The following is a 16262-nucleotide window of genomic DNA, read 5'->3' on the forward strand; positions in this document are numbered from 1 at the left end:
TCTTTGATGATGTCGGGAATGGGTGTCCGCCAATCGAGGCCGACGCTACGTTACCAATTAAAAGCTAGCGTACTCGGCCCGCTCGTCCACTGTGTCAAAGGTCAAGCTAATTGATGACTATTGTGACGCTATTGTTTACAAACGCAACACGAGACGGGCCAGCGGCGCCCGTTTATCCTAACCAGGGCGTTTAACTCCGACCGCGTCCGTTCCCGCATCCGCCGGCTTGATGTGGAGGAATGCAGCGCGTTCGGGGGAGGGGGGGGGGCTGAAAGCGTAATTACTTCTAACGCAGATTAAATGATACGCAATTATTATGATAATATTTTCATTTCTCTGCAATAACTGCAGCAAGCGGCGTGTTTGTCGGAAACAGTGAAAGTTATCAAGCCGTGAAATCAGGAATCCTGGCGGCAACAGAATGTAATCTTTTATCTTCCGCTACCGCCCCCCCCCCTCGTCCCCAAAAGACGGCACTGCAGTCTCCGCTGCATTACAACTTCAATTAAAAGATCTTGTTGGCTGTAAAATACTCAGTATGGTGTATTACATATGGAGATACTTCTTGTTTTCGTTTCTGGGCACCTGACCTGGGAAGGTTTACTCATCCAGACTCAATCAGGGAATCCGGGTGCCGGGTGGAAACCTCAAGTTCCTCAAGCAAACCTGTTTGGATTTGTAAATATCAGTTAGGGGTTCCGTGCCTTGCTCAAGGGTACATTGGCAATGCTCGGGAAAACCAATCCTAGTGTCAGGACCACTTCAGGTTCATTCGAAGGTTCTGACAGACCGAGGTAATGTTTAAGCCAGGAAAGTCCATATTTGGTAGGACCGGCTGTTTAACTACATGATGGCAGTTCTAATCGGGTTTGATCTGGTATTTTATCTTTGTGGTCTTCCCTCAACATCAACATCAACCTTATAGGCCGTAGACCATAGACCACGTCTCGGGACAACCGGAACTTTGTGTTTAGCTTTACATTCAACCGTTTGGACGGAAGTCAATAACGGAAAGAAGTTACGGTCTACACGCTGAAATATTTCCTAACTTCTTGACGCACACCGGAAGGACGAGGGACTCAATGGGGGGCAGACGGATTCGGTTTCAGGTAAGAACTTATGCAATGTCCTCTACCGGTCCACTCCACATGACTGTGGTGTGCATACTGGTGTTTTGGTTTTGCATATATATCGTTCCAATCTGCCTCCGGTCAGGCTACACAACGGCACCCCCCCCCCCTCACGCCGTCGCCGACACTCGCCTCCCCCAAAAGTCCGCTAACCCGACGGCAAGTAGGGCATCTCGTTGTGGTAGTTGTAGTCCGGGCAGACCTTCTGAACGAGGCGGTAGTCCGTGCTGTAAAAGGAAATGTAGATGCAGATGACTTTAAAAGGCTTGGAGCAGATCCAGGACACGTGGCTTTGGATCTGCTCCTGGAAGCAGGTCTTGGACGGGTCGTAGTTGCAAAGCGAGGTGCGCTTGCTGCGGTCCACCTTCTCGTAGTCCACGCGGCAGTTGAAGATCTTGGAGTCCTTCGGGTAGACCACGCTTTGGCGCTCCAGGTCAAACTCCACCGCCTTGACGGGCGGCACCAGGCTCACCGAGATGTTGCCCTGCCCCGTGGAGTTGTGGCGGAAGTAGACGCTGAACGTGCCGTTGCCGTGGTCTACGATCTTGCCGGTGATGAGCAGGTTCAGCCGCACCGTCTTGATGTTGGAGTAGAAATCTCCCCAGCCAAACATCTTCTTGAACTTGCCCGTCTTCACGATGGGCCGCCGCTTGACCCGGGAGCCCGACGTGTCGCTTTTGAGCAGGTCGCTGCCCAGCATCTCCCAGAATTCCTGTTTGGAAAACTCCTGCTTGGAGAAAGCCGCCGGCGAGCGGTAGGGCAGCTCCATGGAGGTGGCGTTGGCCGCCCGGCTTCTGCCGTGAAGCATCCAGCGGCTGAGAGGCGACAGGGGAGACTGGCCGCTGAGGAGCCCCACCGTCTTGGAGGGGTCTCCTGAGGCGCTCTTTGGGCTGGAGGGGTGCTCCTCCTGGCTTAGGGCCACCTGGAAAAAAATGGAAAACGTGGTTATTAGCAAGGGGGTAAGAAACCTGCTGTGAAAATGTATTAGAGCTTTAATCAATATTTAATTTACCGCCCCCCCCCTCCCGCGCTAGCGAGCGTGACATTTCATCAATGTATACAGTGTAGCGTGTATAACCGTTACAAACTTCACAGGTATTCCGCTTATTTCATTCTGGAATTAAAAAACAAACCCTCTCTGGTGTGAAAGTTATTCCCAGAGCGCACCTCTGGTAATGGAAAGCTGGAGATGCCGGAGGGATGGAGTCATCGATTCCAAACAAAAAACCCCAAACTGGTGAATTCAAGGTCCGCTGGCCTGGCGGTTGTTGGCGGTCGGATCGATAAATACGGGAGGGGGGGGGGGGGGTCTGGGGGGGCAGCAATGCTGTTAAACAATAAAGCAGCGCTATTAAGCTGCAAACGTGTTTGTCTCGCATCCATGAGGACAAAATCAAAATGGATGCAGTGACCGGCACTTGGAAATTCTCACTGCTCCGTAGCTTGGGTTTTTGGTTAAACTGAACTCTGGGGACGCAAACCTGAGGTTGTGATGGTTACTTCGTGTCGTGTACTCGTGGGAGTAGAGGACGTCTCTGTATGAGCATATTAGCAACCCACGGTAGACAATAGCTGGCTAAATATCGAGCCGCAACTGTCCCGATTGGCTAAGGGAGAACCCGGACGTCAACAATCTAGTTCCTGGCGTTTCCTGTTGTGCTCAATAGTCGCTAGCAAACTAGCTTAATATGTGAGCTGCTTGCTAACCGACAATAAAGAATAGAAGACGATGCTAACCGGCTAAATTAATCTAAATTAATCACAAACACATCGAATAATTGGGCTAAATTGGGCTAATAAAAGGGCTATTTTTGGAACCTACCCCCCCCCCCCCCACGATAAACCAAGGAACGCTGTATTCACATTTGGGAAGCTGAAACCAGAGGATATTTACATGTTTAAATCCACAAACATTGAAATAGATCATGAATTAATCATAGATTAATTCTTATCGATCAAATATATACTCCATCCTCCACAGCTGGGGGGGGCTGGTGGGTTGTTGTGCAACAGGATAAACTGTTGGCCACACACACACACACACACTCTGTGTTGGATGGACTATATGTTAGATCAACAATTAATCCATGATTAATTCACGATCCATTTCATCCACAGCTGGGGGGGTGGATTGTTGTGCAACAGGATAAACTGTTGGCCACAACAACCCATCACACCCCCCCCCCCCCCGCTGTGGAGGATGGACTATATGTTAGATCGACAATTAATCCATGATTAATTCATGATCCATTTCATCCACAGCTGGGGGGTGGTGGGTTGTGCAACAGGATAAACTGTTGGCCACAGCAACCCATCACCCCCCCACTCCCAGCTGTGGAGGATGGACTATATGTTAGATCGACAATTAATCCATGATTAATTCATGATCCGTTTCATTGTATGTGTATTTAAACGTGTAAATATCCTCTGATTTCCGTGCAACAGGTCTAAACGACACGTTTCTCCTTTCCTGGATAGAAACTCGTAGTTTAATCGTGCGTCATGAGGTGAAAGTGAAAGTACGGAGGCGCCGCCGCGTGTATTTAGAGCTCAGCAACTTTTAAAACAGCATAAAAAAAATAAAAAAAAAAACGTAATCCTGCCTCATTAACTCGCCGTGGCGCCGCGTCCTGCTTTTGTGCTATTAGCCACCGCTGAGTTGCGGCGGCGGCGGCGGCGGACGTGTTTGTGTGTTTGTTTGCTGGGAGAAAACTTTTGTGTTGGCGGTGGCGGCGGCCCCAGAAGGTCGCGTGAAGATCGTCTGAGGACGGAAGTTCTTACTCGCACTCATCTTAAAAGAAACAAACTTCAGGCTTTTTTTGAGGGGGCTTCTTAAGCAGCGTGGTGCGGCGCAGGGGAAGCCGTTTATTGCCTCAAAATATTTGGTTGGAGCATCAAAGAGATGTTAGAAGAGGGGCTGAGATGATGGAGGGGGGCGGGGGGGGCGAAAATACAAAAGAATTAAATCTAATGTCCAATTAGGACATGCAGTGTTTTAATTAAAGAGAAACCACATGCACGCCGCCTCGCACAAAGCTCATCAGATGTGCATTGGGGGGGTCCTGGGGGGCGGGACATCAGATGACAATGCTGTGTGCCCAGCAGGGTGAATGTGGGAGTAATGGTCGATTATTCTGCTGTAATCGTCTATTAACGGGTGGTTGGCCTCATGTGCCATCATCCTGGGGTCCTTTGGGATTAGGACACACACACACACACACACACACACACTTTGTGTCCATTTTCAGCCAACCCATGAGCAATGCAAATCCAAGCAGTGTGTTTGTAGTGTGTGTGTGTGCGTGTATGTGTGTAAACCCGCAGAGACGCCGCCGCCGCCGCCATGCATTATGCATGCGTGTCTGTCTCCGCTCTGTTCGTCGACTGTCCTGACAGCCGGGTCTTCCTCACGACTCGGGATTATTAACTCCCAACTCATTTTCATTCCGCTTCACTCCGGCTATTCAAGCCGCGCCGGATTTGTTCCCTCGCTCCGCAGTCAGTGGGAGGTATCGATTTTCCGTCTCAACCAAAACTCGGATTTTCCTCTCAGAACGCCGAGCGCCGCATTCCGACGACTTGCCAAGGCGAGGATTCCCGCTCGCGTGGTTGACCGTTTGGTCACAGATGAGAGGATTCCCATTTTTTTTTTTTTTTTTGCCCTTAATCTGGATTCCTGAGCTGCCAATCAAATGTCAAAATCTCGTTCATCGTGATTAATCGGTTCCAGACCCGACAGTGATAAGTGAATTTTTGAGGGGAAATAAATTTTGGACCTTCTAAATATGTTTTTTTAACATCATTACGGCGGTCTAGTGGTTAGCGCTCAGACCTCACAGCGAGGAGACAAGGGTTCAATTCCACCCTCGGCCATCTCTGTGTGGAGTTTGCATGTTCTCCCAGTGCATGCGTGGGTTTTCTCCGGGTACTCCGGTTTCCTCCCACATTCCAAAAACATGCTAGGTTAATTAGCCACTCCAAATTGTCCATAGTTATGAATGTGAGTGTGAATGGTTGTTTGTCTATATGTGCCCTGTGATTGGCTGGCCACCAGTCTTGGGTGTACCCCGCCTCACTCCCGAAGGCAGCTGGGATAGGCTCCAGCGACCCTCGAGAGGAAAAGCGGTAGAAAATGAATGAATGAATGAACATCATTAGAGACCTCTAGACATGAAATAGCACCCCTATAGTCACCTGGACACTCCTACTATGCAGTATAGTTGACATAATAAGAGAAAATAAGACTTGAAACAGTTTTATCTAGTCAACCAGTCACTGAGGTTTTAGGCCTGCGTGAAGGCCTCGCTGTACTGGGGCCGACCCGGCAAGTCGGAGCTGTAATATGAAGACTGCTTTTCCTCGGCTATGCCCTGGAACATCCGTTCCGGGCTCCGTCGGCGAGTGAATCGTGATGAGCTCCCAGCGTTTGGACTCGGAGTGTGAAGCGGCGAGCAAACAGTCTGGCAGTTAGCGTATTCTTGGTGGAAAAAGGGAGCCGTCCCTTCGCTCTCTCGCTCGCCGCCTCTTCATTAGCGTTGTGCTTTAGAGGCTGCGGGAGGGAAGTCAGCACGGCGCTGTTGCACGCACCATTTAAGCGTCTGGCGCGGCTGGAGGTGTCATATTCAGCCTGATTGCAAAAGACAAATGTTGGAATGAGCTCCACGCCGCGCTGAGGCAAGAAAAAAAAAAAAAGCATGTGCTGCAGGACGACGCGGTCGTTTCCTTCGACTGCATTTGAATAAGAAGCCGCTGCTTTTGTCTTTATGGTTCATTTGCAAGCCTTTGAAGACTTTGTGTCCCCGTGAAATGCTGAGTCATCGGTCGCTGAGGTCATGTGACACGTCTTTTGTTTTTTTTAGAATGGATATTATTGAATATTACAACAAGCTTTACATTTATGCGCCTTCCGGAAAGACTGCATAGCGTTACAACTTTTTCGCTACTTTGCATTTAAGTGGGGGGGGGGATGGGGGGGTATGAGGTTGTTGGATTTAACAATCCGTACGCGTTCTAACTTTTACTTGTGCAAGGTAAGCACAATTTGTGAATAAGATACATGCTCTTCCACCCCGGTCCTGTAGGTGGTACCACTAACTGCTGCACCTGGGGGGGCCCCAATGCAAGTGGACTATCTGTGCAAACACATAAAAAAAAATGATGACTTTGTTCCAGGCTGTTTTTTTTTTTTTGTCCAAATGCAAGTTAGTCACTCAGTGAACACCAGGCCGCCCCCAAGCCCCTCAACCGGGGGTCCTTCCTTTGCATCACAATCATAACATCTGGATGCTGATCTTGAGGGGACCACCGAAAGTGTTTGAACAAACGAGGGCACAAACTTTTATCTGGCATCGGCTAACCTTTGCATGCATCTGTTTAATATGTGTTATTATATGTATTATATAGTTAGCAGGCTGCACGGTGGAGAAGTGGGTAGTGCGCAGGCCTCACAGCTAGTAGACCCAAGTTCAATTCCACCCTGGTTTTCATGCTAGGTTAATTAGCGACTCCAAATCGTCCATGGGTATGAATGTGAGTGTGAATGGTTGTTTGTCTATATGTGCCCTGTGATTGGCTGGCCACCAGTCCAGGGTGTACCCCGCCTCTCACCCGAAGACAGCTGGGATAGGCTCCAGCACCCCCCGTGACCCTTGTGAGGATAAGCGGTACAAAATCAATGAGTTGTTTACTAAATGTATCACTTTTTGGACCGACCTTCCTGCAACGTCTTCTTATTCTCTGGCAGACTGGCGTTGAGTGTGTCAAAATAAATAAATAAATTGATTGTTTTGGAATTGAGATGCCTTATTTGTCTGGGAGGGTTCCTATCACACGGACACGGTCGTGGTTTAACATGCTAACACGTGGAGCTAATGAGTTTAGCAGCGTACGCGTGTGGCTAATGTAGCCGTCAAAGGAGGCGAGGAAGGGAAATGGGCGCATTGAGGCTGACAGTCAGGCCTGCGGAGAGCTCGGCGTGGCGTTGGGGGGGGCGGTTGGGCGGGCGCCGGTGCCGGGGAGTTCAATAAGCACTCGCTTGTCTCCTCTGTTGCGCTGAAATCTTCATCTCTAATACGACATCAATTTTTAATTAAAGAGCGGAGCGTCTCAGATGTCTTAAGTGTTCGCCGGTGCTCGCTTCGTCTTTCTTCCCGCTCCCGTCTGCACGCCTAATAAGCTCGCCGCGGGAGGCTCTGTTGTTCCGCCATTCAAGTCTGGAAATGCCTTTGCCCTTGCAGCTAATTCTTCTTCTCCATCGTGGAGACAAAGCGGAAGAGAAAAGGTAATTCTGCACCAAACATACCAATAATTTACTCATGTTTTTTTTTTTTTTTTTTTTTGAGAGGGGGGCCATCACTAGACCTTCCACGCTTGCCGCCTTTTTATTTGGCTTTCCTCTATGTGCTTCACGTGTGTGCGGTCCCTCGAGACGCCATTCTTTCTGCTCAGACCACACCGCCTGAATTGGCTATCACGCTTCTACATTATAAGATATCGACAAGTTGGCGGCGGCGGGGAAGGAGGAGGAGGAGGGGTCATCCCCCGAGGGGCGCCATCCCCCGAGGGGCGCCTCGCAAAGCACAAGCTGATGGCAAGGAGCTCTAAATGATGCTGCACCTGCCTGCTAACTGCTGAAAGCTATGTTGCATATACTTTAGAGAAGTCTGTGTACAGCTTGTATAGCATATAATGGTTGTTTGGCTATATGTGCCCTGTGATTGGCTGGGGACCGGTCTAGGGTGTACTCCACCTCACACCCGAAGGCAGCTGGGATGGGCTCCAGCGCCCCCCGCGACCCTCGTGAGGAAAAGCGGTAGAAAATGAATGAGCATCATTAGAGACCTCTAGACATGAAATAGAACCCCTATAGTCACCTGTACACTCCTACTATGCGGTATAGTTGACATAATAAGAGAAAATAAGACATAAAGCTAAGTTGGATATACTTTAGAGAAGTCTGTGTACAGCTTGTATAGCAGTGTGTACTGTCCACTGTTATTTCTATACAGCTGGCAACAATGAATGGCAAGAATGATGCACGAGTGCTGTCGCCGCAGAGGAGCTGCGGTTTATTGAAAGGAAATGATGAATTCCAGCACGCACTGTGACATTGTGACTAACACCACCGAGTCAGCAGATCTTCAGAATGTCACTGAGTTCGTGTTTCCCCTCATTGCACCGCAGCACTCGTGCAGCCCCAGGTCATGATGCTCTACCACCGCCAAGGTGGCAGATCTTCACAATGTCACCACAGGTTGGGGTTCATGCTTCTCTGAATAAATAGCCGATTCTCTGTGCCGGCAGCACTCGTGCTACCCACTTGGGATTTTGTATGATTAAAAGATGGACCGCATCTTTTGATCACTCGAGCGTCTTCCGAATATCCATTTCCGTTTTGTACAATCGGACTTCCTCTGCAGGAGCACAATGGCCGCTGTGAAGTGGACCGCGGAGGACGACTAAGGCGGACTTTTAAAATAATTGTCCTCCGTAGGCCGCTCTCCCGTACAGAAATCCCTCAGCTGGTCTAGAAGTCATCCATTCACTGAGTTTAGCCCCACTGTTTGATCCCCGTGGCTGTGCTCCGCTTTAATTGGAAAAGGCTCCCTTTGAGGCGGGCCCCGATGGCGCCGCTCACACCGCCTCGACGGCCGAGTGCTTCCTGTTTAGTGTTGTCGTCACAGGCGGCGACGCGCTCGCCGTGGTGTCGTTGGTGGTATAGCGGGAATGAAAAAGATCCGCAGTGGACGTTTGATATCCTCCAAGAGAGAGAGCGCGATTCATCGGGATTGCCTGGAGGCATTTTACACCCACTCCCCCCCCCCCCACCCCCCCCCCCTCCCGAGGCAGAGAGGCGTTGCACTCAGATTCACCCTTCGCTTTGCAACACGGCTTCAACGAGATGCCTCACCTGGACTCCGTAAATCATGACACCGCAACGTATCCATAAATAATTATTAATTATTAATTACCTATGAACACCCTGGAGGTGCGTTTTGTTAGGATGCTCATGGGGGGGGGGGGCGGTTGGAAGTACGATGTCTGTCAGTCATCCCTCGTTACTTCATGCTACGAATTGTGCAACTTCACTTTATCACAATGTACAATTTATAAATTATTAGTATGATAATATAATATTATTATGAGTATTATTACATTTATTATGTAAATATGTACATAGTTTTCCCATAAATTAAAATGACTAAATGACGTCCAATCCAAATGTAAGACTTCTGCCAAGCGCTATAGTCTCCCATATTGGGATTCAGCCCAAAATGATCTATATATTTTTGAAAATATTTGAAATTATTTTTAATAATTTTTTATTTTTAGTATTATTTTTACCATTTTTTTGCATAGATAGCAAAATCTATAAATTTTTTTTTAAACATTCCTGGATGCAGACGGTGATCCGCATCATTCCCAAAATGTAATCGGTCCTTCCATAGTCCATTTCTGACATTTCCTGAAAATTTCATCCAAATTTATACAAAACATTTCAAGTTATTTTTAGAACACAAACCACGAGGAAGCCAATGTTGAGTGTGATAGTTGTCTTATATATGTCTTATTTTTTCTTATTATATTAGGAGTGTAAAGGTAACTGTAGGGGTGTTATTTCATGTCGGGGAAGCTCTAATGTTAAACTCCTGTAGAAGGTTGCACGCAGGTAGTATGTGCTATCCAATTCATAAATAGTGGAAATTCACTTATCACAGTTGAGTTTTGAACCAATGAACCGTGATAAACGAGGGAATACTGTATTTTTTTTTTTTTGCTGATATCAGATCTGATATTGGATATCAATATCAGGACCAGTTTAATGAGTGGTTAGCATATTTTGCTGCCGTTTTGTTAGTTCATGTCTTTCCACTTTCTCATGCAGTCCAAATCATGATTATAATATGATAATGAGAGTTCCCATTTAGGAAATGACTCCATCTGTCCAATGATTGTGTGCTTGTAATGAACTCCCCATCCACTGTGCTCTTTAGCAAAGTAAACGACGTAGCGGCTATGATGATAGCCTTTACGCTAATGCGATCGGGCTAACGAGTACGAGGAACACGGATGTCCTCTTTTGCCCTTCGCTGTTCTTCCTCGACGCTTCACGCGGTCTTTCCAGGCGAGGGTGCCGACACCCGTCAGCACACTGACACCGAACTTGACTGGGTGTAAACGTCAGGTAAAAAAAAAGCTGGGTGTCGACCCCCCTGCTAGGGAGCCCGAGGCGGCCAGGAGTCAGCAGGTGGAGGCTCCACTCGGGGGAGGAAATGGGAAGGCAGGGTGGGCAGGGGGGGGTCAGCTCCATGGTGGTTGTGCATGACTCAGACAGTTTTAGCCTGCAGGCAGGAAGTCTCTATTAGAACAGCGGCAGACGAGCTCACATGCTGATTCTTCCTGGCGGTGGGACTGGATTTGGCTTGCGAGTCTTTTGAGAAGAGGAGGCGTAGATAAATGTCACTACAGTGTGCTGTGGGGCATGTGTGTGTGGGGGGGGGGGGGTCTGAATTGAGCAGGATTTTGTATTAATGGCATTCATATTGCAAAGAAAACCACTCAACCACTTGGGGAAGTGGGAAAGGGGGGGGGGCAGTTTATGCCAAACACCACCTACTTCGACTCACACATCAATTGCAGCTTAGGTTTACAACCTCTGCAGCCCCTTGTGGAACCCGACCACTCGGCCCCCCACGCACACCCCGGGGATGCATAGATAAGACTTAAGCAGCGCTAGCCGACGAGTTAAAAGCGTTGGAGTGAGGATTAACTCTCTCACGATGTCGCCGCCCCCCCCCCCCCGCCCCAGGCCAAATAATCTGAAGGGTTTGTGTTGCTAGCATGGTTGGTCCACGGTGCTGGTTTATTGTTTTTCCGGTTATTAAGGTTGACTTTTCCTGATGTAAACAAATAGAAATGACGTTCGATTCCATTGACCTGCAACAGGTAGCCGCGCTGTTACGACATAAGCCACAAGGTGGCGCAGTGGTTAAAAGTTCTCCGTACGACTCCTTGGAATCAAGGTGGAATTGTGTAACAGGAGAGGATCTCAAATGAAATGATATCGACAACATTGCGGTCTAATGTTGCTGCCCATTCACAGTCAATTAGCGCTAATATTGTAATGGGCTGTTATCAGGCAGGAAGCATATTTCTAAAGAAGGCATTAAAAAAGAGACGGCCAATGCCTCCATTCATCAAGCATAATGAAAAATAACACATTTTCATTCAAGTCGCACATTTTAAAAAGAGTATTTGGATGTGCGACCGGCACGCAGGTTCTAATGGAGGCAATTCAACATCATGCAGAATTTGATAGACGGGATGATTTATTAATACATTTCTCTCTTCCTTTTTATTTTAAACCAGCGAGGAACTCATTTGCAGCTTTTGCAAACAGTGGGACCAACAGAACAGTTTGTACCCCAGCCAAGCGCTATTTTCATCAGGAATCAAACCAGGCTTTAATTGAATTTGTTGGACTTGTTTGAGTTTATCACAAGTTGCAGCCACAGTTAAAAGATATATATTTTTGTGTTTTTTTTTGTGATAAATGAAACCATATTAAAAATATGCCTTGGTGGCTTTGAGGAGCGAGCGGAGCGACGGCGTGGATGGATGCAAAAAGCACATTAGAGGCATAAAACATTCAATGAAGTTGGCTTTCTGTACTTCCTTGCTGCAAGTTCACTTTGGGAAACTTTCGGTCGGGTGCCTCGGGTGTCGCCTGCAGGACTGCTATCTATATGTGGTGGCGGGTTGTCGGGGTGCATGACGTCTAATTTGCATAATTTGCTATTTTTATGCCGGGTTTTTGAACACGAATGAACATATGAATGTAGATTTGTCCCTCGATACTTTCACTGCTTCAGAATAGATTCATAAATGGATTATGCTTGAATAAAAAATATTAAAATGTAAGCAGATTAGAAGTATTTTACCCAAATTAAGGCTAATTTAATGGCTAAATGTAGTAAAATACACATAAAAATGATGATCTGTAGTATTCTACAGTGGTCACTAGGTGTCAGTAATGTTACTGTAGCATTGGGTGTTGAGACACACAAGCACCAGACTTGACTGCCGCCCTTTATTGTACCTTGGAATGATGTCACTAATCCCTAATATGGGATTAAACATGCTGTTGTTGTTTTTTTTGGCCTGTGGGGCAGTTTTACTTGAGCCCTCTGAACTCTGCCTAGCAACAAGTGTCTGTGTGATTTGGGGGGGGGGGGCAAGCAGTCGTTATCTTTGCAAAACATAGATAAATATGATTTTTCATGGTAATCTACTAAAAGGGTAAAAAAAGAACATAATCTCAAACTGCGTTCCTTTTTACTGGCAATGTCAGATAGAGGTCACGGCTCAGGTGAACACTTCCTTACGTTTCCTTTTCATTGCAGCACGGCGAGGCAGAGCCGTGCGACGCCGTCGGGACACACGACGCTTTAAAAAGTCCAAAAATCAAAGAGGATCATGTGTGGAGTTTGAGCGGGGATCACATGAAGCGGAACGCCGGGAGCGAGCGCCACTTAATTGTTCTCACGGGGGACGCCTCTTCCGATGGCGCACGTGTGTGGGCGGAGCTCCTGGTGTTGAAAGAAGAGCGTGATGCTCGTTGGCGTAAGATTTTGTTGTGTTACCACCAGTCCATCGTGACGCCACCGCCACTGAACATCAACCAACGTCAATGAAGGACATGGAATGAGGGTTCACTCTAGGCTTTGGTTTCAGCACTTTGGTGCGTTTGTTCCATAGAAGCGCATTGACGGTGGGTGGAGGCGGGGCCGCTAGCATACACACAGAGTGCGGAAAGGGAATGGATAGATTTCAATGTATGGGCGTACTGTAATGTTCAAATCTAATTTCAATTATCATTTTAGTAGCATGGATTTAGGTTGGGGAAACACTAATATTACTGGGATGAAATATAAATATTTGGAATAACATGGGAAGAAAATGTCAAAAAAATGGGAAATGGGAGAAATGGGAAAAAAAAATTCTCGGTGATAACGTGCCGCATCCAGTATCTCACAAAGCTGCCGTTATGTAGCGCCCCCGCCCTACACGGACCAAATCCACAAACAATGCAAAAATGTCCGTCACGGTTTTCCCAAATATTCAGGCGATGATGTTGATTGTTTTGGAATCAAACCCGATGTACGGACCAGCGGAATGATGAGCTCATGGCTTGTTGCCGCTCTAGGACGACCGCTTAAAGCGAATGAAGGCGCTCTCACACGGGGGGGGGGGGACGTCATGGCGCAGGTGTACCTAATGAAGCGTCCGGCGAGTGATAGCAGTTGCGGCCGTTTGCAGAAGGTCCCGGGAGGCGACTCGTAGCTTCCTGGGAATTTGGCGGCGTGGCGACAGAAAGTCGGAGGGAAAGATTGAATATTAAACGGGACGCTTTTTCTCTTTTTTTGTTAAAAGTTACATCATTCATTCATTACTGCATCATTTATCAATATCGGGGGGGGGGGTAATGAATTACCCATGATTCCCTGCTGGGGGGCTTCCTTCCACCCCCGTTTTCCATACACGGGGAGGGGAAAATAACAAAATAATGCCACAAGACGGGGAGAGTTTTAATCCTATTATCGCACCCCTGCCCCCCCCCCCCCCACTTTTGGACTCAGCGGGCGGTCTCCTGTACCACGATGGGGGGGCCCTGTACCGCAGCCAAGGGGTCAGGAAGGGGCGCCCCAGGACATCAAACACCCCCACCCCACCAACACTCTACTCTCACCTGAATATTTGCAAACCCCCTATCCCCCTCCTTCAAACCCCGCCCCCCCCCCCACCAACGCCGTAATGAGGCAGCCCAGCCGGCGGGCTTCCGAGCAGGAGGAGGATGTTTTCAACTTCCCTCGTGTGAATTAAAGAGCTGATTTGTCATGAAGGAAGCACACTTGCTTCTCTTTGTTGGTGGAGCTTGAACGGGGGGGGGGGCTGGCTGAGCCCCCCCCCCATCCCCCTCCATCGCCCCACGGAAGTCAGGTGTTCATTAAACACAAGAAGTGAATATGGTCTAAAAGTATGACATCATCATCATCACCTGCAGCCAGTGTGGTGAGTTTAAGTACATGGAAATGTTAAGGAAAAGCCAGCGTTTACTACTACTAATTACTACTAATGTGATGGGATGAGCCACCATCTTTGAAAGTTTGTATTATTGTTGTGGGAGGGGCTCCACTATAGTAAGTAATAAGTTAGTGGCAGAGGAAGTACATCTTCCTCTTTTTGGGTACTTGCCATTCTTTTCCATGTGTTGGATGTGTGTCATGTGACTTTGGCAGACCTGAGACGCGTCCTTACCAAACAAGCGGTTCCGTTGAGGAGCAGCAGGATGAAGCGGCGGTCGGGGCGCATCGTTCCCACGCGTCAAAATGCCACAACTCACCACCCCCCCCACTTCCTAATTTAAAAAACAACAACAAAAAAAAATATATAGAAACTCCTTGGTCTTCTTCAGGAACGCCGCCTTCTTCCTGCGACACCGGGTCCCTCCCGTGCGGCGCGGCGCGGTCCCATGTCCGATTTGGCCCACCTGGGCTTCCCGCCGCCTTTCGGTGTTTGTTCAGAGCTTTTTTTTTTTCCTAAAAAGTCCAATTACCTGCGGTGTGGGAATTCCATGTTATCATCCATGAAGGAGCAGTGTGGGGGGGTTGGGGGGGGCTGTGCGTGCATCCCAGCAAGGATGGAGGGATGATGGAGCTGCAGCCTCCTGCTCGGACTGAGCGCTGCTGAGCTTGAGAGGAGCCAGCACACGTTTTAACAACTCTCTCTCTCTCTCTCTCTCTCTCGCCCATCTCTCTCTCTCGCCCATCTCTCCCTCATCCTCTCTAGTCTCATTTCCCTCCACTCTCATCCTCCCCTCCCCTCCTCTTCCTCTTCCTCATGCCGCTCTCTTCTTCACCTACTTTCTCACGTTCATTCCAAATGCAACACACTGAACAGCGTCTGCTCTCCCGCCTCGGCTCTTTTCAAACATTCCTGACACCTCTCATCCAGCTCACGTCTCAGAGGACACTTGGCATCATGGTTGGTCACCATGGTTGGTTGTCATGGTTGGTCGTCATGGTTGGTCGTCATGGTTGGTCGTCATGGTTGGTCGTCATGGTTGGTCGTCATGGTTGGTCGTCATGGTTGGTCACCATGGTTGGTCGTCATGGTTGGTCTCCATGGTTGGTCTCCATGGTTGGTCTCCATGGTTGGTCGTCATGGTTGGTCGTCATGGTTGGTCACCATGGTTGGTCGTCATGGTTGGTCATCATGGTTGGTCGTCATGGTTGGTCGTCATGGTTGGTCACCATGGTTGGTCGTCATGGTTGGTCGTCATGGTTGGTCGTCATGGTTGGTCGTCATGGTTAGTCACCATGGTTGGTCGTCATGGTTGGTCGTCATGGTTGGTCGTCATGGTTGGTCTCCATGGTTGGTCTCCATGGTTGGTCTCCATGGTTGGTCTCCATGGTTGGTCGTCATGGTTGATCGTCATGGTTGGTCGTCATGGTTGGTCGTCATGGTTGGTCGTCATGGTTGGTCGTCATGGTTGGTCGTCATGGTTGGTCGTCATGGTTGGTCGCCATGGTTGGTTGCCATGGTTGGTCTCCATGGTTGGTCTCCATGGTTGGTCGTCATGGTTGGTCGTCATGGTTGGTCGTCATGGTTGGTCGTCATGGTTGGTCGTCATGGTTGGTCGCCATGGTTGGTCACCATGGTCGGTCGTCATGGTCGGTCTCCATGGTCGGTCTCCATGGTCGGTCTCCATGGTCGGTCACCATGGTCGGTCACCATGGTCGGTCACCATGGTCGGTCACCATGGTCGGTCACCATGGTCGGTCTCCATGGTTGCTCACCATGGTCGGTCTCCATGGTTGCTCTCCATGGTTGCTCACCATGGTTGCTCACCATGGTTGCTCACCATGGTTGCTCACCATGGTTGCTCACCATGGTTGGTCATGCCGCCCGTCTAAATGGAGTCATTGTCATCAGGGATGCTCATCGCTGGGAGGAAAATGGGAAGTAGTTTTATTTTGAAGGTGCAGGTAGCAAAATTTGGTTTTGGAATTTGAGAACCATTTGGTTTTTGTGGTTGGTGTTGGAAGTACATTTGATCCCCCCCCAAATGAC

General features: G+C 48.6%; 2 protein-coding genes across 3 annotated transcripts in view; one reads left to right on the plus strand and one right to left on the minus strand.

Annotated features, from left to right (window-relative positions):
• Window positions 1-16262, plus strand: part of LOC131103740 (uncharacterized) — a 130826-nt gene that overhangs the window by 41595 nt on the left and 72969 nt on the right. The gene's annotated exons all lie outside the window — the stretch shown is intronic.
• On the minus strand, window positions 1264-14780 carry LOC131103738 (neurexophilin-1). Its single transcript, XM_058050235.2, has 2 exons — window positions 14448-14780; window positions 1264-2052 (listed from the first exon to the last, which is right to left on the minus strand). Exons 1-2 carry the CDS (start codon window positions 14499-14501, stop codon window positions 1279-1281), a joined length of 828 nt encoding a protein of 275 aa, XP_057906218.1. The 5' UTR covers window positions 14502-14780; the 3' UTR covers window positions 1264-1278.

This window comes from Doryrhamphus excisus, linkage group LG16 (genome assembly GCF_037039965.1).
Source record: "Doryrhamphus excisus strain RoL-2023G ecotype Guam linkage group LG16, RoL_Dexc_Guam_v1.1, whole genome shotgun sequence".
NCBI classification, from domain to species: Eukaryota; Metazoa; Chordata; class Actinopteri; order Syngnathiformes; family Syngnathidae; genus Doryrhamphus; species Doryrhamphus excisus.

Coding starts and splice junctions, on each gene's coding strand:
- LOC131103738 (XM_058050235.2), bottom strand. CDS start 14,501: ATGCGCCCCGACCGCCGCTTCATCCTGCTGCTCCTCAACGGAACCGCT. Junction 2,053..14,447: donor TCAACGGAACCGCTTGTTTG/GTAAGGACGCGT, acceptor ATTTTTTTCCAG/GTGGCCCTAAGCCAGGAGGA.